Below are 24743 nucleotides of genomic sequence, written 5' to 3' on the forward strand. Positions count from 1 at the left end.
TTCATTCCATTCCCCCTAGTCCTATCACTGCCTGAGATCCTGAGAAGTCCTTCCCCAGCCTTCCTGTAGGCCCTCTTCAGATACTGGAAGGCCACAATTAGGTCACCTGGGAGCCTTCTCTTCTGCAGACTGAACAGCCCCAACTCCTTCAGTCTGTCCTCATAGGAGAGGTGCTCCAGCCCTCTGCTCATCCTCGTGGCCCTTTTCTGGACACGTTCCAGCACCTCCACATCCCATTGTAACAGGGGCTCCAGAACTGGACACAGTACTCCAGGTGGGGTCTCACCAGAGCTGAGTAGAGGGGGAGAATTTTGCACCTGTTCTGTCAACATTACACAGGATTTGTATAATGTTTGTAAGGTTGCCTTTTCAATCACACTGCAATCATACAGTTAGACAAAGTCAAGCTTATTTAATGTATTTTCTGCAAAATCTTACTGAATGTCTTTGGTATAGTCCTAATCTTTAATTCTTTATCATTTCAAGGCTAGCACCTCCCTCAATTCTCAGCACCAGCCTTGAAAGCCCCTGGCATCCCAGCCCCTTTTTAGCATCCTTCTAGCCTTCTGAACTCCTTTAAATATTTGGAGACTTACACAAAGTCAGTAAGTCAAATAAACCCCCCATTCTGAATCTGGAAGAACTTCTGGGTTGTCCCTCCAGAAATGTATTTCATAGTTTCATAGTTTTATAGTTTCATTCAGGGTTGGAAGGGACCACAAGGATCATCTAGTTCCAACCCCCCTGCCATGGGCAGGGACACCCCACACTAGATCAGGCTGGACAGAGCCTCATCCAGCCTGGTCTTATACACCTCCAGGGACGGGGCCTCGACCACCTCCCTGGACAACCCATTCCAGGGTTTCACCACTCTCATGGTGAAGAGCCTCCTCCTCACATCTAGCCTGAATCTCCCCACCTCCAGCTTCATTCCCCCTAGTCCTATCACTACCTGAGATCTTGAGAAGTCCTTCCCCAGCCTTCCTGTAGGCCCCTTTCAGATACTGGAAGGCCACAATTAGGTCACCTGGGAGCCTTCTCTTCTGCAGACTGAACAGCCCCAACTCCTTCAGTCTGCCCTCATAGGAGAGGTGCTCCAGCCCTCTGATCATCCTCATGGCCCTTCTCTGGACACGTTCCAGCACCTCCACATCCCTCTTGTAATAGGGGCTCCAGAACTGGACACAGTACTCCAGGTGGGGTCTCACCAGGGCTGAGTAGAGGGGGAGGATCACCTCCCTTGACCTGCTAGCCACACTTCTCCTGATGCAGCCCAGGATCTGATTGGCTTTGCGGGCTGCAAGTGCACACTGAGAGCTCATGTTGAGCTTTTTGTCCACCAGCACGCCCAAGTCTCTCTCTTCAGGGCTACTTTCCAGCCAGTCACTGCCCAGCCTGTATTTGTGCCTGGGATTGCCTTGACCCAGATGCAGGACCCTGCACTTGCTCTTATTGAACTTCATGAGGTTGGCTTGTGCCCACCTCTCCAGCCTGTCAAGGTCCCTCTGGATGGCCTCCCTTCCCTCCAGCATGTCTGCTGCACCACACAGCTTGGTGTCATCAGCAAACTTGCTGAGGGTGTACTCAATGCCACTGTCCATGTCCCCCACAAAGATGTTGAATAAGACAGGTCCCAGGACTGATCCCTGAGGGACTGGTAGGTTATGTTGTCAAAGCACAGCTTGGTAGATCTATGTGTAAAAGTAGTAGGGATTGAAAATAAGCCCTCTGTGCATGTTTGGTGGTGTGCTTCCTTCTTAATTGTGAATTTTAGTTTTAAAAACCTTTTAACTAACATTTAAATGCATTGGAATATCTGTGTTCTAAGGAGTCTAAAATACTCATGATGCTGAAACTTAAGAAATACATGGATTAAAGATCCTTTCTGGGAAGACACATTTCGCTGTCTGGTTTAAAAGCTGTCTGCACAGATTTCAGTAAGTTTATTTTACCAATAAAAAGGCAAATTCTGCAAATAGATTGCAGAGAACTGTAGAAATAAATGTCAGTGGAAATGGAACTGCTTGAGTACAACTTTGTATGCCATTTAAGATATATTTTTTTTGTCTTTTTGCCTCACTGTTTTGTTTTTCTTGTAATATGTCAGGCAGATTTTGTGAAAATTGCCCATCCTGACTTTGCATTCAGAGAGGCTGCTGAAGAAGCTTGCAGGACCATTGGTACCGTGGTAGAGAAGTATGGATTACTTGGTTTTCTTTCTTTCTGTCTTTTGCTGTTTCCATATACAATTTTGAAAAGTACTATATGATCATCTATTGTGGTGGGTAGACCTAGGCTGGACACCAGCTGCCCACCAAAGCTGCTCTATTACTCTCCCTCCTCTGCTGGACAGAGGAGAGAAAATACAGCAATGGGCTCCTGGGTTGAGATAAGGGCAATGAGATCACTCAGCAATTACCATCACAGGCAAAAGAGACTTGGGGAAATTAATTTTACTTATTACCAGTCAAATCACAGTAGGATAATGAGAAATAAAAAGAAATCTCAAAAATGCCTTCCTTCCAGCCCTGCCTCCTTCCCAGGCTCACTTCACTCCTGATTTTCTCTACCTCTTCCTGCCAAGTGTGCCATTACAGATGCACAGTGAGTTGGAGTTGGGGTTGTGGTCAGTTTATAATACGTTGTCTCTGCTCCTCCTTCTCAGGAGGACTCCTTACATCTTCCCCTGCTCCATTGTGGGGAGTCCCTCCCAGGGGACACAGTCTTCCAGCATGGGTTCCTTCCATGGGGTTTAGTCCTTTAGGAATGAACTGCTCCTGTGTCAATCCCCCATGGAATCACAAGTCCTGCCAGCAAACATACTCCTGCATGTACTCCTCTCATCATGAGGCTACAGGGGTAGGATATGTGAAGGAGGAAAGGACAGTGTTGCCTTAAAATGAACTTTAGAGAAATTGTCTGCCTAGGGTTGTGATGTCTGCCTGGTGTACCCTGGCAGACTTCTGGTTAATTAAAAGCCTTATTTCACAGAACATTTTTTTTTCCTTACTCTCTCTCTATTTTTTTCTTAATTGTTTTAAAATATCTGAAAACCTAAATCCTGAAAGTTATCTCTGTGGTCCTTGACTGCAATGAATTCCTTTGCTTCTCTTCTGCTCTTGCTACTGAAAAGGTGGGAAAGGGTGATACTTAATCTCCAAATACAGTGTTCTTTCAATATCTTCCTTTCCTGTGGCATTCAGGAGTAGCCTTAAATGAAAGCTTTGCCAAGCAGTAGTACTGTGAAGGTAACCCAGAGTATGCTGCTTCCCTCAGAATTCTCAGTTAACAGTTGAGATGGTGACTGGTTGACCTGTTGTCCAATAGTAAGTTGCAAAGGCCATGAAGCCTTCTGTACTCTGAGGAGGGCAGCAGTGCATGTTTAGTAAACCTTGTGACTGATGTATTTGACTAAAGAGAAAATTCAAGCTCAGTTTCGGCAGAAACTGTTGATCTTGCCGGTGTGTTTGCGAAACCTTTCCCTCGAAACTGGACTTTTCCCAAGACTTAAATTGAGCACACCATCTATCACAACATTACTTTAATATTTGAATAGCAGTTCAGATTTAAATTTGTAGAAAGAAGGAAGTATTCAGAAATTAACTTGAGAGCTTCTTAAACCAATGTAAATGCTCAAAACTTGCTGGTATTGAATGTTTGTTTCCGTGGGTAAGTGGTATCACTTAGGAACTGCTAACAGTACATACCTACTTTTTAAGAGTACTGGACTTTTTACTTAGCACCTTCTGTACAGAGCCTGTCCTGAAGTACAGGCATGTTGCAATGACTTTTTCTGTTTCTGAACTGAGTGTTGATTAGTAAGTTCATTTTCCAAATGGGGCTGCAGGAGCTTGCTGCAGCTCAGCTGATCTAAGAGTTAGTGCTCACGATTGTCAGCCTGGGGGCTAGTGCTCACTGCAGCCATGCTGATGTGTATGTGTGTGTTTCTTTCCCCACCATGGTTCTTACCCAGTAATCCAGGTCAACATATGTGTTGTAGCCAACATGCCATCAAATCTGATGGATGCAGTATTTGCTAGCACAGGGACAATGATGAGGTCTGTGTCTTCATTTTGCTGGGACAGAATCCCAGGCCAGCCATGAGCTGCAGGCCATTAGCTGTTCAGAGGCAGATGAGCTGGCTCACAGATGTATCCCAGAGCATCACACTCAACATGAAAGAGGAAGATTGCAGAAGAGAAGGGAGCCTTGTGCTGGGCCTTAATGTGGTTGCTCCCATCTAGGCCTGCCTTCCTGCATGTTGTGACTGCTGCACCTTTCTTCAGTGTAACTTTATATACCTGTACATTGGTATTAATTTGGCTATTTCATGAAATCAATTTTTATTTCATCCTGTGGATCTTCTCTCCTTTTCCTGATTCCCCTTCTCTGCTGGGGAAGGATCATCAGGTGATAGAGTAACTGCTATAGTTAGGCCTGGATATGGGCTAAACATGGACCATCTGGAAATGTTCTAGAGACAGTAAGATCTTAGTGTACACCAGTGGCAGCCTGCAGCACATTTATCTGGTGGCAAACTTGAGCAAAGATTTGCTTTTAATGGAGTCCTTTCAAATTAAGGATTAGAAAACAGTTTTCTCCCCTTTATGCTTTTGCCATCATTATATGTAAGCGTGAAAAATAAGCTGTCAGTCTTCTCATATTTGTCACAAAATGCCATTCAAAACTATTTTTCTGTTTGATGCACAAAACCTCATGTATATAAATTTTTTCATTTTTTAAGTGTGGCTGTGAACCAGAAAGCAGTTTCAAAATACAATCATTGGGTTTTAACGTTGCTTCAGTAAAGATTAATCTCTGTCTTTAAATGAGGAATAGCAAGAGACTGAAATATTAGTGTTTGTTGCTAATGAGTGATTCATGGTTTAGTAGTCATGAGGTCTTGGGTGGCAGGTTGGACTTGATGATCTTTGAGGTCTCTTCCAACCTTATTGATTCTATGATTCCTTTACTCCCTATCTTTCCAGATTAAATACAGATGTTGAACTGTGTCAGAGTTTGAGACGTCTGCTAGCTGATGAAATGGTTATGAGTTCTCTAGATCCAGAAACCAGGTACTTAATAAAGCTTAGAGATTTAGCTTTGTAGATGTATGCAATAAAGAATGATTTATGCTATAATTTATGTTTTGTTAGATTAATTAATGCAAGTGGAAAACATACCACATCTCTTACTGATTTATGAGTCAGTACTAAATTATGTGTGTGTTTGTGTGGTCTTGGAGGATGTTTCTTTGTGCGACTGGTGCCCAATCTATGTTTAACCTGAATAACTGACAGCTTAAAACAAGAAAAAGGAAAATGTAAGATTTTCTTCAGTAACTCCATTTTGCTTGAGATGGAATGCTGTACTATGGCATATATATTGGTGCTTTTAGCAGCAGAAGAGAGCACAGGCTGTATAATTTGGTTTCAGTTTACACAAACATTTTATGTAATTCAGAATCATGTTATCAGTTATTTGAAGCTTTATGATTGCTGTAAAATGTTTTATTAGCTCCTTAAACAGTTACAGTTTTGAATTATTTCTTTGCAGACGTGGTTAGACAAGCTCAATGTTTGAGAAAGTTAGTTACTTCTACCTTCCTTTCTTCCTTCATTCCCCCAGAGTCAAGGATGTTAGATATGAAGTGCTCTTTTTGTGATCTCTCAGCATAAATGGAAGTGTCAAATTAAAATGGTAATTTGCACAGATTGCTTAAATGTCTAGAGTACTGTAATGGAATTATTATAAAGGATATTTTCAATACAGGTGACTAAAATGACTAAAAAGGAAAAAGTCCTTTTTCACTGAGTAAGCTGTTAAGGACCTAAACTGTAGGAAGTCTGTGTCCATAATAACTTTACTCACATAATGTGGTGTTACTTTCTGTAAAAGACATGAAACCTAAGTAACTACTAAGGGCAAAATCTATGAAGAAATTATGTCTACTATCAAATAAAGCTGTTTTAACAGGGATTTGCTGTATTTTTAGGAGAGTGGCAGAACTTTTTATGTTTGATTTTGAGATCAGTGGCATTCATTTGGATGAAGAAAAGGTAATTTTTTGCTATAGTATATGAACAGAAGTTTGTCTATCAAAGATCAGATAATGAAACGTGGGATGTGATGATTCTGTGCTGGTTTGTCCTGTAGGATTCTCACTGTCCTCTGTGGAATTTTGTCAATTTAAAACTGCTTCTAAAGTGTGGTGGTTTTTAAGTTGAGATGTTAATTTTCTGTTCCTCCCAGTTTGGCCCTCATCATTCTTTTGTTTCGGTGATATAATAAGATATTATAAGCAGGACCTGGGATCCTGCTTTCTTTGATTGGTGCCTGCACCAGATAGTTAAAATAGCTGCTTAGCTCTCTGAACAACCTATTTACAGAGGGGAGAAAGCAGCACTCTGTGCACTGTGATGACAGGTTAATCATGTAGAATATTTCAAAAAGGGATAGGTACTTGTCCAGGCTTTCCTTTGGTGCTTGTGCAATAGAAGTTGTAGATCTTGTTCAAAAGTTCATTGAAGCAAATCTTATGGTATGAAATACTGTAATGATGATGATGAAACCCTAAATCTCAAACTCATCAAGGAAAGACTTGAAGTACCATAAATGATTTACAGTCTCCATAAAATAGTGCAATACAAACAGTAAGAGGAGAACTGTAATTCAGTTATCTATTTTCAGATGCTAGTAGGATTAATACATTTCAGTGATGCCTCTTTTTTTTTCTCAGTGTTTTACAGAGCAATCATATTAGGCACAGTTTAACAGCTATGAAAGCTCAGGTAAATTCTACTTGAACTCCATGTGCCTGTTCTTGCAGCAGAAACATAGGCATTTGCTATCAAATTTCACATCTGTCTGAAATTACAGATCAATCTGAGCATCTGATCTTGTTGCATCAACCCTACATTAGGATTTTGTTGATAGAATAGAATAGAATAGAATAGACCAGGTTGGAAGAGACTTTTGAGATTGAGTTCAACAGAGGCAGAGGTTGGTCTCTTCTCCCAGGCAGCCAGCACCAGAACAAGAGGACACAGTCTCAGGCTGCGCCAGGGGAAGTTCAGGCTGGAGGTCGGGAGGAAGTTTTACGCAGAGAGAGTGATTGCCCATTGGAATGGGCTGCCCGGGGAGGTGGTGGAATCGCCGTCACTAGAGGTGTTCAGGAGGAGACTTGACAGGGTGCTTGGTTACATGGGTTAGTTGATTAGGTGGTGTTGGATGATACGTTGGACGCGATGATCTTGAAGGTCTCTTCCAACCTGTTTTGTTCTATTCTATTCTATTCTATTCTATTCTATTCTATTCTATTCTATTCTATTCTATTCTATTCTATTCTATTCTATTCTATTCTATTCTATTCTATCATCCAACACTATCTAATCAACTAAACCATGGCACCAAGCACCCCATCCAGTCTCTCCCTAAACACCTCCCTGGGCAGCCCATTCCAGTGGCCAATCACTCTTTCTATGAAGAACTTCTTCCTAACAGCCAGCCTAAACCTCCCCTGGCACAGCTTGAGACTGTGTCCTCTTGTTCTGGTGCTGGTTGCCTGTTAGAAGAGACCAGCCCCCACCTGGCTACACCCTCCCTTCAGGTAGTTGTAGACAGCAATAAGGTCTGCCCTTAGCTTACAACTTCAATATTAAAAGTATATTTCTGGGAAAGTCCTTTAAGGTTTTAGAAGCTTTGAATTCTGCTTGTGCTATGTCTGAAGGTAACAATTTTTTGGTACTTTCTGTTTGCATTTTGTACTTGATTTTTCTTGCAGCGTAAGAAAGCAGTCAACCTCAACGTCAGAATATTGGATTTATGTAATGAATTTCTGATGGGCGCTCACCTTCCCAACAAGATTGACAAACATGTTTTGCCAGAGCACATTCGGTATAACTTCACAGCTGAAGGCAATTACTTGCAAGTGGCTGGTCTTCACGCTGACTGTCCTGATGATCTGGTGTGTATTCCCCAAGCGTGCTTTTGCATAAACTGTAACAAAAGGGCATCTCAGTTATTTTACTTGCTGGTGCATGTGGCTTATGATTACGGTGTTATGACTAACAAGGGAGAACTATTTTAGAGCATAATAATTAGCGGCAACCTTGGCAGTGGCAGCTATGAAATAATGGAGGTATTAGAACAGAATAGAATAGAATTAATCAGGTTGGAAGAGACCTTTGAGATCATCGAGTCCAACCTATCATCCAACACTATCTAATCAACTACACCATGGCACCAAGCGCCCCATCCAGTCTCTTCCTAAACACCTCCAGTGATGGTGACTCCATCACCTCCCTGGGCTGCCCACTCCAATGGCCAATCACTCTTTCTATGAAGAACTTCTTCCTAACATCCAGCCTAAACCTTCCCTGGTGCAGCTGTGGAGATTCTGAATGGATTGAGGAAGAGGGGCAGGATACAGACCTTGGATTTTAGGCTTTCTCATTGCATTTCTTCCTTGCATTTTTAACCGATAAGAGAGCCATAATTGTCAGGCAGCTGTAATTACTATTGCTAAAAGGCTTTAGGCCTTTTCCCAAAAATACCAGTGAAATACAGCTGTAATGCCAGCTCTTCAGTTACATCACTTGATTCCCTTAAAAGTTGCACTGTAGTAATGTGACCTTTGTTATTTTTCTTTTGCTAGGTGCGGGAAGCTGCTTACAAGATTTTTCTGTACCCAAACGCTGAGCAATTAAGCCGCTTAGAAGAACTGCTTGCCAGCCGAAACAGTCTGGCACAGCTGGTTGGGTATGACACCTTTGCCCACAGGGCTCTTCAGGGAACCATGGCCAAAAATCCAGGTACAAGGACTGAGAAATAAAATGCACAGTGTTAAGTATCAAAAATTATCCCATCATGTAACAAAGTCAATGTGGTACTAAATTCTCTTGAAATGATGACAATGGAGTAGTTGTTCTAAAAAGAACTTTCTTCTAAGGGAGCTTGTTTTGTTTGGAATGTTTTGATGTAAACTGAACATATTTTAAGGGAAGAAATAAATTTCCTATTTTTTTCCCCCCATTTTACTTCTAGAGACAGTTAGACAGTTCCTGGAGAAGCTTTCTGAGCAGTTGTCTGAAAGGTATGTCTTTTTCACCAAGTTTTTTTTCTAACCATATATATTTCAAGAATAGACTGACTTCTGCACTAAGAAGTTTGTATTCTGATGAAGAAAAAGCAAGCCTTACTCTGAGTTTTAAGGGGAGCTGTTGGCCTAGAATAAATTGTGTCTATAATCCAAGTACATCGAGGACTGAATGCAGCAACTGTTGTGTCAAGAAATGCAGGCAACAGCAAACAAGAACACCAAGTTTAAGTGCTCAAGAACAGTGACTTGACCTGAGCCTCAAACCTTGGGCTTAGAGGCAGGTTTCAAGAATCCCTGCAGACAGAGCTGAACCCAGCACCAAGTGACTGTTGAACCCAGTTGATCTCTTCAATACAAATGGCAGTGCAGTAAAGGAGCGGTTCTTTGGCTTGTTTAATATCACATGTAGTCAAAAGAAATCAGAGATTAGAGGAGAGAAGGAGAAGAGGACAATGATAGCAAGGAGAGCCATACCACTACCAGCAGCTTCAATATTGTGCTGTGTGGTCTCCAACCTGGGGTGGGGTGCTGCCCTGGCCTGGTAAACGTTGTGCCTTTTGTAGTCTCCATTCCCATGGGTTCCTCCCTGCAGGCAGAGTTTGCTGAGTAGGTGCACTATCTTGGAAGGTCCCCAAAATCTAAGGGGAGTAGGGAGTCTCAGAGGTCAGCTTGCTGCCCCTGCTGGCATGGTGGTGGCATGGCATGTATGCATCTTTTGTCCTGGGCCAAAGCAGTGCTGCCGCTGCAGAAGGGTCACTGTCCTTCTTCCACAGAACTCACCACTTCTGCTAGTCACACACCTTTCATACCCTTCTCATCTTCTCTCCATATGCACAGCTTCATCCATTTTACAACTCCAAGCAATTTTCCCTGATAGTCATTGTTGCCTCTTAGTTTGCCACAGCACAAAACAGTTTCATCACTGCCTATAAATTGAGTGTACTGTAAGGAAGAAAACACTTTGGAGGTGGACTTGATTTGAAGGTACCTGAATGACAGAAGCAGAATAGAAAACTTCTTTTGCCTTAGTATATGAACCTGCTGTTTATTGTAGAGTACTGTCAATCTCTGATGATGGGCATTTTCTTAGAGTATTATTGTGTACTGAATTCCATTGCTCAAAAAACTTTTCAGCAACACTTTCATCATAAAAATGCCATGAGGAGCAGGGAGATAATTCTGCCCCTGCACTGGTTAGGCCACACCTTGGGTCCTGTGTCCAGTTCTGGGCCCCTCAGTTTAAGAAAGATGTTGACTTGCTGGAATGTGTCCAGAGAAGGGCAACAAAGTTGGTGAGGGGTTTGGAACACAAGCCCTATGAGGAGAGACTGAGGGAGCTGGGGTTGCTTAGCCTGGAGTGGAGGAGACCCAGGGGTGACCTCATTGCTCTCTACAACTACCTGAAGGGAGGTTGTAGACAGGTGGAGGTTGGTCTCTTCTCCCAGGCAACCAGTACCAGAACAAGAGGACACAGTCTCAAGCTGCGCCAGGGGAGGTTTAGGCTGGAGGTTAGGAAGAAGTTCTACACAGGGAGAGTGATTGCCCATTGGAATGTGCTGCCCAGGGAGGTGGTGGAGTCACCATCATTGGAGGTGTTCAAGAGGAGACTTGATAGGGTGCTTGGTTGCATGGTTTAGTTGATTAGATGGTGTTGGATGATAAGTTGGATGCGATGATCTTGAAGGTCTCTTCCAACCTGGTTTATTCTGTTCTAATGTTTTTCAGAACTCAAAAAGATTTTGAAATGATGACAAAAATGAAAATGAAGCTCAACCCCCACAATTCAGTAAGTTAAATTTTCATGTGTAGTTTACTGTTTCAGGGTTGTTTTAGGATAGTATTGTCTGACCTTGTTCTTCAAAAATATTTATGTCTTTTTTTAGTGTACAACACATAGTATAATTAGGAAGAGAAACTTCATCTTCTGTTTTCAGATGCTTTTTGACAGCTCAGCTGCTACTTGTATTGAAGCCAAGCACTGAGTGTGAGATAACCAAAAGAAAGGGCAGAAAGTGAATGTTTAAAACACAGGTTTCAAGTTTTCATGCACGATGCTATTCCTGATGAAGTTTTTAGCCCTGAATGCTTTAAATTTCTGTGACTTGTCAAAACTGAAAATAAAAATGTTCAAAGGGAAATAAAACTTTCACTTTGGGTTCAGTTGCTGTCTTTTATTGTAATTGTAAGCTGGAATTCTCTTTCAGAAGCTGATGCCTTGGGATCACCCTTACTACAGTGGCGCTCTTCGTGCTGAGAGGTAAGCTCCTTATGTTGATGATTGTAATGCAAATTCACATCTTTAATTCCTTGCAATCAGAAAAGGCCTCAATGTAAACAGGATTTCCTTCTTTGAAGATGTACTTCAATATGAAAAAACAGAGTATTTGGTAGGGCAATTGTTGGTAACTTTCTTTAGTTACTGCTGGAATGCCTGTAGAAGTTCTTGGTTCCTGTTTTGGTTTTTTAGTGGCAAGTATTGGCTCTTCTTTGAAGATACAAGAGGATGAAATGGATTCAGAACAGCTAGAAAAACCTTGTTCTTGTTTTGCTTTTAGCTCTTAGCTGAGTTGCAGTAATGTTTTAAAAATAAATTTTGATCACTGACTACAATTCAACTCCTCTTCAGATTTTAACTGTTGTACCTCTTGCTGAACATGCACCTACAGACTTGAAATAGCAACTACTTCAGTAGATCTTCCCTGTTTATGGATTGTATTCATTCTTATTTCTCCTTCAAAGACAGGGCAATAAACCCTCTACACAGACTTAAATTGTCCACAAGACTTTTGTACATAATGAGATGCCAGCTCTGAAAGACAAAAGCACTGCGTGTTGCCTTCATCAGATCAGCAGTGGTGACTGTTCAGGCTTGCATTAGGAAAGATAATGTAAAGTTGCCCTTCTCTCATGAGAGGGGGAGGAAAAATCTTCCTTCAACTGGAGTTTTGTAGGTTTTTGTAGGTTGTTTTTAAACTTTTTTTTTAACCAAACTTAAACAATGTATCTGATGGAAATAATAGTTTACTCTGGATCAGAAAACTATGGTAGTATAGACATGGCATGGAAGGATTGTTAGCAGTTGGCCTGACTGTTCTGCAGCTTTCTTGTACTTTGTTACCAAGGCTGTTCTTCTATGAGTTGTAGCTCTAATATTGGCCTTGTCTTAAGTTGCTGTGTGCTCAGATGGGAGCTGAGTTATGTATGTGCAGCAAAGTTCATGTGCTGTTGTGGTGGTTTGCAGAATTTAATGCGCAGGGGAGGGAGCAGGATGTCCAGCTGCTCCCAGTAGCTGTTGCCATAGTACACAGCACTCCACAGTGTATGCATGGGTTGCTTTTTTTATGGCAGGGCCAGGGAGTGGCAGCTTTTATTTTAAACTGGCCTGGTAGCAGGCATGCTTCTGTGAAAGTGGGAACAAAGTAGTGGTTATGCTGAAGGAGAGTTGAGATCCATCTGGCTTCACATCCCATCTTAGCAGTGGTCAGCAGCAATCTATGGAAAAGCAGTCATACTCCTTTAAGATACCATCTTGTATCTTGCAGATCTCATTTACCTTGCTAGTATAGAGTCTTCAAATTAGCAAGAATTATATTCTAATGCATGGTGCTTAACATGATTGTAAGATGTTAATTAAATGTATTGTCTATGTCTGTTTTCTGTATGTCCTATAGTGTATGCTTTCCTTATTTTTAGAATCAGTGTGTCCTGTAAGGTTTTGAGCATTAGGTGTAGAAGACTTGGTGTGTGTTTCTTTCTCCTTCTGGAGGAGTGTCTTCTGATACTTTCTAAATGTCCTTCTTAGATCATCTGATAAAGCTAAGCATACTGTAATTGGGTTGCTGATGATCGCAGATTATTCTGCTCATTTTGGCATTGGGAAGGAAAATATTTCCTTTCCTTGTGGACCTTTCTAAAAGACCCAATAAAGTTACTTTAAGAATTGCTTAACAGCTTCATGAAGGGAGAGCTGCAGGTAAAACAGACTAAGACAGACATCGGCAGTGTATCTTTGCTATTTTTTATTTATTCAGGCACCAAATCTGGGAGCTGATTTTTGTATTGTTAGGAATTTCTTTTTTTCTGCTCAGTAAAATGTTTTTTATAAAAGGGAAGCAAATTTCCTTTGGACTACTGGTGTCACTGTGACTCCTGCTGATGTACAGAACAATAGTTTCCCAGATATGGTCAGGTACATCACAGTATCGCTAAGGTTGGAAGAGACCTCAAAGATCATCGAGTCCAAGCTGTCACCACAGACCTCATGACTAATCCATAGCACCATGTGCCACGTCCAATCCCCTCTTGAACACCTCCAGGGATGGTGACTCCACCACCTCCCTGGGCAGCCCATTCCAATGGCTAACGACTCTCTCTGGGAAGAACTTTCTCCTCACCTCGAGCCTAAAGTTCCCCTGGCACAGCTTGAGACTGTGTCCCCTTGTTCTGGTGCTGGTTGCTAGAGAGAAGAGACCAACCCCTTCCTGGCTACAACCACCCCTCAGGCAGTTGTAGAGAGCAATGAAGTCACCCCTGAGCCTCCTCTTCTCCAGGCTAAACAACCCCAGCTCCCTCAGCCTCTCCTCATAGGGCTTGTGCTCGAGGCCTCTCCCCAGCCTTGTTACCCTTCTCTGGACACTCAAGTGTCTCGATGTCCTTCTTAAACTGAGGGCCCCAGAACTGGACACAGGACTCAAGGTGTGGCCTAACCAATGCAGAGTACAGGGGCACAATGACTTACCTAAGACTTCCCTACATGAGATGCAAATTATCTTCACAAACCTAGATATAAGTAAAGACACTACAGGGCTGTAGTTACTGATTAAGTAATTTAGCAGCGTTCTAGCTGCACTTCAGGGTGCCAGTCTTACTAGATGGGACAGTGTCTGTTGAAAGGTTTAGTGCTCACTGTTTTGGTCTATATGATCATATTTGCAAGCAGAAATGTTGGGAGAAAACATTAGACACAGTGATCCTGATGTGATCTTTTACTTTTGCTTTAGTTCTCCATTTTTTTTTTTAACACCTACATCAATTTGTTTCAAATGTCACTGAAATTCATGACTTCTTTAAGATGTCTGGTTTATATTGGTAAATTGCATATTTTAAATGTATTTATGTGTTTATGTTCTAACTGTTTATTGTATATTTAAAACAGTATTAGGGAAACAAATCTTTTGTTAGATTCTTGATAATTAAAGAACTGTGTGTCTACTTCTGAAGAATGTAGAATATTCACACGCCTTTGGACTGTTGAATCTTAATGGCATTTGCTATCATATCAAGTTGCCTTTATTTTCACTCTGCTTCTACAATTATTGACCATTTATGCTCTTCTGCAAACTGAACAGCAGGAGGAGCTCCAGACCTAATCTGTAAATTTAGCCACAATTATTTTGTTTCTGTCAGCTTTCACCAAGTCTCCCATTGATGGTAGCAGGATAGTTTACAACTTAAAAAAAACCCCAACAAACCAAAACATAATGCAGCCTCTGCATCTTTAAACACACACTTAGGACAGTGTAATGTTTTTGTAGCAGTAGTTTAAGTGACAGAGAAAATAGATGTCAGTATGTTTAAGAGAAACTGCAGACAATGTCTGAAATTCATGGTAGTAGTATCTTAAAAGAAGATAATTAAGAGAACCTCAAGAATTTTGGCAGGCTGAGGATAATAAAACAGTGAATGCTAGAACATGCTTCAGCCTCTAACAAGTAAGAAGATGTCTAGTATGTATATTATAAAAATAATACTGTTGAGTTTTCATGCAGCCAAGTACCATAGTATTAATTAAGTCCCATTATTTCTCAGTAAGTGCAACAGCAGTTACAATTCTCAAGGCTCTGATCCTTCAAAGATGCTGACTTCTTCCAGGTCATAAAAAAACCTCCAAATGCTGGAAGAGACCTTTTGAGGTCACCTACTTTCCTTGCAAATGGAATTTACTGTATTTAAGCTGCTTCTGACAGAGGCACAGAACTGTTCTTGAGAACCATGAACAGTGAGCTTAGTGCGTTTGGTATTGACTCCGCTTTCCCTGAGCTTTGGTGCTTACCAGGCTGACCTTGCTGGCTATAATTAACTGATGGGATTTTTGCCAAAAGGTCACAGACTTTATTCAGCTTGCAGCTGTGATGTGCTCAGAGTGTATTGCACTCTGGACTGGTCCACCTCTTTGGGACTGCAGAAATAAACAAGACTGGCCTTGGGGATGAACAACTCAGTGCCAAAATAAGCCACTTTCCTGCTGTGTGGGAAAGAGAAGCCACCACAGCAGTTGCAGATGTTTTGGATTTTGGCATGACCATCTGAGCAGAAATTAAGACTAACTCATCTCTTTCTTGTTGGGACTCCACATAGACTGCTAGCCTCAGGGGAGAATGGGCAGCACTTTTGGTTTTTTTATCACTTCAGTACCAAGGTACCGAAATGTAACTGAATCTTTCTCAAACCACTAAAAGCTGCAACTAATGTTGGAAGTTTGAGTTACTTGTAAGCAAACTTGTTTATGGCTGCTTTTTGTTAAATTACTTTTAAGTTTTATGGAAGAGCGCTCTCTCTTGGGAGCACCACATGGAAAAAGAGTCCAGACTGTTCATGGAATGTCTGAGAAAATGGTCCCTTTCTTTAAATTGGAAGTGGAAAAATAATGCAAAATTTAAAAAGAATCAGGAAATACTTCAAACAAAGTGCCCAGAGAGAAGGAAAACTTTGTGTAACTTTATGTTTATAGAAAGAGGAAGTCACGTCTTCTAATGTGCACCTAACCAAGCTAGTGGACCAAGCTCACTGGGGGAAAAACCTGAAGGGTACTGAAAAGGCTTGCTGGGAAGCAGAATTCAAGACTCAAAAAAATTATTCCCTTATTCATCATAGAAAGATGAAAAAATTGTTGATGTGAAAACACAATCAAATCTAAAAGCTGTGTCGAGTGTTGATACCAAACCAAAATTCTGAATTACCCCCCGACCTCATGCAAAATATTCTATGAAGTAAAATTAACAGAAGGAAAAAGAGAATGTGAAATACAGGTGCTAGTCTGTGGTTGATGAGAGTACAAAGGCTTCCTAGTACTATTACCATTATTATTTTTAAGAAATCTAGAGTCTTCTATAAATCATGGTTAACAGTCTCCCTTCAGGTAAAGAATTAAATTTCATAGTTTGGCATGTAATGAAAATTGGAAGGGGTTTTCCTTGTCTTGATCTCTTTCAGTTAACCTGAGGGGTTCATCTCACTTTTATCTTCTACTACCAAGATTTTTTTTTCAAGCTTCTTTGAAAGTTTTGACAGAATCTGTTTTATTAGAATTTGTTAACTGAGTGTTCTGTATTTTTGTGGATGTCAACAGGATAATTTTTTCCCAAATGAATAAAAAGTAAGGGTATGTTGGGGACTACATTTAATGGCCACCAATACGAATTCTTGCCAAGCAGCCAGTTTGCAGTTAAGAGTCTGAATGCTCATGTTCTGGTGAACAGTGATCTTTACTCAAATATCCCTAAAGTCCAAGTTTATAAAAAGCATTCTTAATAGAGCAGATGAAAGTCATGCTACACAAAACAAGTCTTAGTTTCTTTCCAAATGTATAGCTTAAATGAAAGTGATTTTAGAAGTCTGCATTTTATTTAGGCTTAGTGAAGTCATACAAGTTTAGGAATAATTCTTTGTAATCACATACTACATCTTTGTTCTTCACAGGGACACAGCATTTTTGTTTGAAGTCTGTAGTTCTTGAAGAGTAACCAAACCTCATTGTGTCAGTTAACTTCTTTTGAAAATTGGTTTTAAAATTGGTTTGGCTGCATTGCTTCTTTTAAAAATAGTGCTGGGATGCATGCTGTAAAAGTAAAGTGTCCACATCTTTTAACACAGTTTATCCTTTAAAGCTGGAATTTGCATCAAAGAAACTTACTGTTTTCTTTTGTATTCCTCCTTTCTTTAGGAGGGATGGCATTCAACAAGTCCAAGCGCCGAGTGCTGCACTTTGGCTACGGCAATCCCATGCAGAGCTACAGGCTGGGGTCGGAGTGGCTGGAGAGCTCCCAAACAGAGAGGGACCTGGGGGTGCTGGTCGACAGCCACCTGAATATGAGCCAGCAGTGTGCCCAGGTGGCCAAGAGGGCCAATGGCATCCTGGCCTGCATTAGGAATAGTGTGGCCAGCAGGAGCAGGGAAGTCATTGTGCCCCTGTACTCTGCTTTGGTTAGGCTGCACCTTGAGTACTGTGCCCAGTTCTGGGCCCCTCAGCTTAAGAAGGACATCGAAACACTTGAACGTGTCCAGAGAAGGGCAAAAAGGCTGGTGAGAGGCCTTGAGCACAAGCCCTATGAGGAGAGGCTGAGGGAGCTGGGATTGTTTAGCCTGGAGAAGAGGAGGCTCAGGGGTGACCTCATTGCCCTCTACAACTACCTGTGGGGTGGTTGTGGCCGGGAAGGGGTTGGTCTCTTCTCCCAGGCAACCAGCACCAGAACAAGAGGACACAGTCTCAAGCTGCGCCAGGGGAGATTTAGTCTCGAGGTGAGGAGGAAGTTCTTCACCGAGCGAGTCATTCATCATTGGAACGGGTTGCCCAGGGAGGTGGTGGAGTCACCATCCCTGGAGGCATTCAAGAGGGTATTGGACGTGGCACTTGGTGCCATGGTCTAGTCCTGGGGTCTGTGTTGATAGGTTGGACTTGATGATCCTCGAGGTCCTTTCCAACCTAAGTTATACTGTGATACTGTGATACTGTGATAGGATGCTGAGTTTTCTCTTTGTAAAGTTTCCGAGCTTACATTCTGATACAAAGTACATAAGAAAATATTCATTCTTTCCTGGCCTTTGTTATAAATGCATTTGACATTTTGAAATGAGACTTATTTTTCAGAGTGAATTAAGTTCTTGGAATAAGTTTTAAGACAAAATGAACAGACAACATTTTTTTTGTTCATGTTTGCGCTTTTGAGTCTCAGTTTTGGACATTCAAGTGTATGAGTTAGGCAGTTCTTCAGGAACAACAAAATGATGTAAAGTCCTTTATTACAATAAAAGGGACTTTAATTCATGATTCTTTGGGGTTTTAAGTCAAAGTAGCTGAATGAAAGTTTGTCACAGAGAAAAATACAATTTTTCACTGTGGATTATTAGTTCATGTATAGATTTTGACAGGTTGGACTCGATGATCTTTGAGGTCTCTTCCAACCTTGGTGATACTGTGTGATTTGATGCTGTTTATGGTTTGTTTGGACTGAGATCTATATACTGGTGTTCTTTTATTCTTTTACATAAATGCACCCCAATATTTCCTAGGTCTAAACTAAAAGCAATGGGTTTGGGTTTTTTTTTTTTTTAGTATCTAGTCATGTGAAAAATGCATTCTTAATTTCAGGAAATAAGCTCATAGATTAATGGCTGTGTTTTCTGTTGTATATGCCTGTAACAGATGGAAATGTTACTTCCTTTTCCTGCCCTTCCAGAAGTACATGCAGAGCTTTAAGCTTCACATAATAGTTTAAGAAAAAAATGTGTGCTCAAGGTCAAGGGCAGTAGAGAAAACTTCTGTAGCACTGCAGGTATCAAAAATCAATCCATAAGGGGTTTTTTAGCCTTTGATACCCTAGAAGAAAGGGTCTATGTTAAGAAATCTTTTTGACTGGAGTATGTAGTTCTCTGCAAAGTTCTGTTGTGGTTCATCAGACCACATCTATCTCCTTTGCCTGTATTTTCAAAGGCACCTTCACATAGAAAAGGCTATTCTATTCATCCTCTTGGGATTCAGGTGGACAACATGGAGTCCACTCAAGGAAGCCTAAGTTCCAGAGGTCATAGCTGAGCTCAAAACTTCTGCAAGTGAACTCTTGTTGGCGTTACATTTGTGTCTGCTTTCCTGTGACATAGGCTTCCTAGGTACCTATTTGAAGCACTCTGAATCATGTTGCTGGGGCCTAGGACTCACATTTTAAGTGAAAGGGTGTCCAGACAGGATGTTTGATTCATGCCTTGGCTTGCTTAGCGGACCCAAGTCCTTTTTTCTTCCTTAGGAAGTGCTGTAACTATATTTTCATGTATTTGCCAGCTTTGGAGACAGCAGTACAATGTACTGCTAGTGATGTTAGTATGCCACGTGCATTGTCTTCCTCAGCTGGTGCAGCAAGCAAGCTGCAAATTACAGCATACAAGGAAACCTGTCTTCAGGCACTTCTCTGCAGTTGCTGTCACTAAATGGAGGTCCAGTTGGTTTCCAATGCTGATTTTAACTGTCTGTCTCCAGAATATTAACCTTTCTTGCTAGTAGCAGTAACCCTTAGCAGAAATTTCACTGGTAGCATAATGCCTGTTAGTGTAGTTCAGTATGGGTTGTAATAACTTCCTTTCTGATTTCTTTTCCCCAAAAATACTTGAATACATTTCCCATTGGAGATAAAAATTGTAACTTGGCAGAATAAACGTAGAGGCAGCCTGCCAAAAAACTGACCAGAAGCTTATATTAAAGCAGCTGTTTCTTGTAGTTTTCTTTCTTTCTTTTTTGTTATTTGTTTTAAATAGAAGGAGCTTTATAAAGCTAGACAACTACCTAAGCCCACAGCTGATAGCAGCTTGAAAATCAAGCATAAGGTGATTCATAGAATGGCAGCTACTTCAAGGTGTAGCATAATAAAAATAATTACTTGCACAGTAGGGTCATCACCAGCTATTAATATGCAGATGATGAAGATTTCTTTGCTCTGACCAGTGAGCAGTTCAGGGGCAGGCTAAGCCATAGTACTTTGGAAACTCTGCTCCTTTTTGTGTAGGTCAGGCGCTCTCAATTAATTCATTAACTGAAGTTTTGGTCCTTTCATTCTATCACTAGAGAAGTTATGTGCAGTGGAATGCATTGTTTTGGTAGGGTTTTGTTGGGAAGCTTTTGTATGCATTTTCAAATACACTTGGTTTCATATTTGAAAAAAAATGATCAAAGAAACACCATACACCTGGGATAGAAGATGGTGAACTTTGAGTTTCCCCTTTAGCTTCAGGAGAAATTAATATTACAAACTTGGATCAGCCCTCAAAAAAGCTCTGTATCCAACACAGACAAGCTCTTTCTTTGTTACAGGGCAGTTTAAAGTGTTTACTGAGTGCTTGATAGAAGTCTTCATCTTGGAGTTTCATGTGGCCTTTCAGATAATCTGGCCTGGGTCAAAGAGTGATTTGGAGATACAACCCCAGGCTGTTGAACAGCATTAGAAACTTCATTCAAAGGGCTGAGGGAAGTTTGGCTTGATTGTCACATCACAGTCCCCACTGCTGCTCCAGGGGGAATGGAGCAAAACTAGAAATGGGTAGATTCAGATTGGATGTTAGGAAGAAGTTCTTCAGCATGAGGGCGGTGAGACACTGGCACAGGTTGCCTAGGGAGGTGGTGGGAGTCTCATCCCTGGAGGTTTTTAAGGCCAGGCTGGATGTGGCTCTAAGCAACCTGGTCTAGTGGGAAGTGTCCCTGCCCATGGCAGGGGGGTTGGAACTAGATGATCCTTGAGGTCCCTTCCAACCCTGACAATTCTATGATTCTATTCTAACAGCAGTTTAGAATTTGACCACTGAAATACTGTACCTAGGAAATGTTTTGTTCTTGCAGTTTCACTAAGGTGATGAAGATGTGAATCCATGAAGTTGCATAATCATTGACTAGCAAACAGATGCTTCTTTCCTGTCATCTGGAAATGATAAACTGCTAATGGCTGCTACTGTTTGAGCCTGGGATCAAACAAGAATTTTCAATAAGGGAACATGTAGTTCTTAAACTCTTCCAAATACTTTTCCACCCACACCTTCCAGCCAGACTTTGGTTTTACAGATCTAGAAGAGATTGTAGGATTTCCTGTTCTGCTAATTGAATATTCTTTTTTCTGTGAAAGATTCAAGCATTTCAAATTAATGTCTTCCCTTTCCCCCATTGTTCTTTTATCCAATGCTACACCTTTCATTTTGCAGTGAGTAGCAGTAAATGTTGAAGGTGAGGGCTCAAAATAGTCAGACATATGCTTGCTCTTGCCACTGAAATAATTCCAGGACCTGAGTTTTTGATTATAGGACATCAGCTTCAGATAGATGAGGTTTTGGCTAATTTCTGTTCCTAAAAACACCCAGAGAGAACCTGAAGTCAGTGAAAGTTTGGTGTTAGGCTCTCTTCAATGATAGTTGGTCTTAACTTGATTTTTGAAAGAGCTCAGGTACAAGGTAGGGCCACATTAAAAAGTTGTGAATTAGAGCTGTGTTTTAGTGTCTGGAATGATTACTGCTTAGTGGGTGTGGAGTCAGCAGTAGCTTTTTTTTCAGTACCTGATTTTTATCATCTGATTATGAAAATTGCATTATATTATCATAATCATATATGACTTGCAGTGCCCAGCAAACAAAAGGACTGTGGATGCCAGGTAACTTAAGGGAAAATAGTCACCACTGACTGCTGTCAGGGTTGTCCAAAAGTAATTCAAATACCAGTCATGTATTATAAGACACCAAGTGCTATTTGAGGACTTTTCAGTATCTTTGTACCCTAGTAGATATGGAGAAATCAGTGAGATTAGAACTATTAAACAGATGTTTTTTAGATAGAATGTAAAAATAAAGTTTTAAAGTAGAATATTAATATGCATCTCTCATTAAACATGGAAGATATTTGAATCTGACAGTGTTTGACCACAACTGATGGACATTAACTTATTATTAAAGTGGTGGTTTAATCAAGACCTTATTGTACAGAAAATGTCAGACATCATCTAACAGTCAGGGTAGGGGGACCAGTTCCCTTGGGGAGTCTGCTTTCAGACAGTATAGTCTGTTACTTCTGTTTCCATGTGTGAGTGGATAAGTATCGTCCTTTCCCAAAGGACAAAGCAATTACAGATGAATTCCCTTCTCCCCCGTCTTTGGATAGCTACAGAGTATTACAAAATAGCTGTCAGAGAGCCTTCTCCCCATCCTCTTCATTGTGGGGTAAGTTCATGAGGACAATGCACATATTCAAGGAGTGCTGAGAATGAGGAAAAAATAGGCACTTCTCCCAGTAATATTTTAACACTGGTTCTTCTTTCCATGAAGAAATAGCAGTGCTTTCTTCTGGTAGTATGTAATTGTGGGGTTTGACAGAAATAAAATGAAACAAGGTAAATTCAGCGTTCTTCCTCTCTGCCCCCCCCCCAGCAAACATGTTGTTCCAGTATTTCAACTGAATGCGGTAATCATTTCCACTTAGCATGAAGTGTTGTCCTCTTCTGATAAAGCTGAAATCCACCTCAGACTGCAGCTGTGTTTTCTTAGTCCTAGGCTCCATATGACTTCTTCACAGAATCGTCATCTGGTCCAACCTGCTTGCTCAAATGTGACCACTTAGAGCTGGTGCCCAGGACCATGTGCAGATGGCTTTTAAACATTTCCAAGGAGGGAGACTCCACAACCTCTAGAGGCAACCTGTGCCACTATTTAGTGACCATCAAGAAGAAAAAGTATTCCCTGATGGTCAGAGTGTACTGTACCTCCTGTGTTGCAGTTTGTGCCCATTGCTTCCACTTCCGTCAGTGGACGTCACTGAGAAGAGCCTGGCTCCTTCTTAATTGCACTCATTATACACATTTATATATATATACATATATATATAAAAATATACTCATTAATAAGATCCCTCTGAGCCATGTCTTCTCTAAGTTGTACAGTCTATGCTCTCTCAGCCTTTCCTCACAGGAGAGAAGGTTTAGACCCTCAGTCATTTTAGTGAGCCTCTGCAGTACGTCCCCATCTCATTGTATTGGGGAGCCCAGCACTGGACACAGCACTCCAGGTATGGCCTCACCAGTGCTGAGTAGAGGGGAAGGATCACCTTCGCAGCCCGCAGGCAATACTGTGCCTAATGCAGTCCAGGATGCCATTCACCTTTGCAGCAAGGGCCCATTGCTAACTTATGCTCAAGCTGATGTCCACCAGGACCCCCAGGTCCTTTTTGTCCAAACTCTTGCTGAGTGGCTCTCAGCATATACTGGTACCTGGGCTTGTTCATCTCATTGCAGGACTTGGCACTTCTTACTGAACATCATAAGGTTCTTTTCAGCCCATTTCTCTAGCTTGTCAAAGTCCCTCTGGATGCCAGCATGACCCCCTCATATATCAGCCACTCCTCCCGGTTTGGTGTCATCTGTTAACATGCTGAGGGTACACTGCCCCATCATCCAGATCATTTATGAAGGTTTTAAACAGAACTGGACCAAGTGTTGTACTCTGAGGTACAGTGGTAGTCACTGGCCTCCAGCTAGACTTGGCATCACTGACTAAATCCCTCTGGCCCTGGCCATTCATCCAGGTAACAATCCACCTCCCTATTTGCTCATCCAGCCCATACATCAACAGCTTCTTTGTCAAAGGCCTTACTGGAATCTAGCGGGGTGATGTGTGCTGCTGTTCCCTTCTCTGCCGATCCAGCTGTTTCATCACCAGAGTTTAAGTTGGTCAAGCATCACTTGCCCTTGATGAATCCATGCTGACTACTCATGATGACTTTTTTTCTCTTTCATATGCTTGCAAGTGGTTTCCAGGATTAACAGATTCAACAGAAAGAAAGATCTGCTTTTCAGAAAATGATGAGCAGTCTGATCTTTCGTGATACCACAGTTCTCATCATGCTTCTCTTCATTTTTCTTGGTTGCTGCATAAATGTGGGTTAGTTTTGTGAAGTGTTTTCCAAGGTGCTCTTTTTGACTTTATCATTCTTGTATCCTCTTTTCCTGCAGCTGAACTCACTGCTACAACTGAGAGGTTTTAATTTCCTTCAGCTGTGAAAGTCATTTGACATGACTGAGCCATCAGTGGAGTTAAAATTTCATCTACTGAAGTGCATGTTTGTAGTATTGTACTATGGGCTGTTTCTTGAAATACATCATACCATCAGCTTTCTTCTCCCAGTTTACAGGGAGACAGGACAGCCCCTGGGTGATATTGGATATCAGAGGGAGGAAGATGTGAAGGTGTTAGATTGGCTTTGCACATGGTCATCGTATCTCTGGCAGGGCTGATTGAAATGAGTTCTGCAAAAATCCTTGCAAAGTCCCCTAATGCAATCTCCATGTGAAACCACTTGAGCATGTCTCTATTAGTCCTGGTTTTGAGACAGAGGTGTAGCTGGGCCTTGTACTCCCTCTGGATTACTGAACATTTCAGGAATTAAAAGCAAGGTACAGTATATTCGAGTAGCTCTGCATAAACCACTGTGGTATGAGCAGGACTGGGGCAGACCCAGAACTAATAAATGCTGCTTATCTGAATGGTCTCTGAGGAGATCTATCTCTAGGTTGCTACTGAACTGAAGGCTGAATTAGAACTAGAAGTAATGTATAACTTGTGAGATATTCCCATGTAATGTTTTAGCTATACTAAAAGAGTATCATGACCTTTTATTTCATTCTTAATTTATTTTGAAATATATGTTGTAATTTTAACAAATAAGGATAACCATATTTTGAAGCTTGGAGGGGTGTATGTGGAGAAATCTTGCTGCATGTCGTAGTAACCTTCTATCTAGACAGTACTTTTATAGTGAACTTTTCATTAATGGTCTGTCCTTAGTTAAAGAAGCCATTGAGTTTTGAATGGGAAACACAGTTTAGTATTCATAGTAGGATGGAGGATGGTG

General features: G+C 41.3%; 1 protein-coding gene across 2 annotated transcripts in view; it reads left to right on the forward strand.

Moving 5' to 3' along the window:
- Positions 1–24743, forward strand: part of MIPEP (mitochondrial intermediate peptidase) — an 83460-nt gene that overhangs the window by 4431 nt on the left and 54286 nt on the right. For both annotated transcript variants that reach the window (XM_068143908.1, XM_068143919.1), the window contains exons 3-10: positions 2108–2196; positions 4989–5075; positions 5996–6059; positions 7784–7966; positions 8657–8813; positions 9046–9094; positions 10826–10886; positions 11305–11357. In XM_068143908.1, coding sequence (XP_068000009.1) covers positions 2108–2196; positions 4989–5075; positions 5996–6059; positions 7784–7966; positions 8657–8813; positions 9046–9094; positions 10826–10886; positions 11305–11357 — 743 coding nt within the window. The remainder of the gene's footprint in view (positions 1–2107; positions 2197–4988; positions 5076–5995; positions 6060–7783; positions 7967–8656; positions 8814–9045; positions 9095–10825; positions 10887–11304; positions 11358–24743) is intronic.

This window comes from Melanerpes formicivorus, unplaced genomic scaffold, assembly GCF_026170545.1.
Source record: "Melanerpes formicivorus ecotype bairdi unplaced genomic scaffold, bMelFor1.0.p_v2 SCAF_1, whole genome shotgun sequence".
In the NCBI taxonomy this organism is placed as follows: Eukaryota; Metazoa; Chordata; class Aves; order Piciformes; family Picidae; genus Melanerpes; species Melanerpes formicivorus.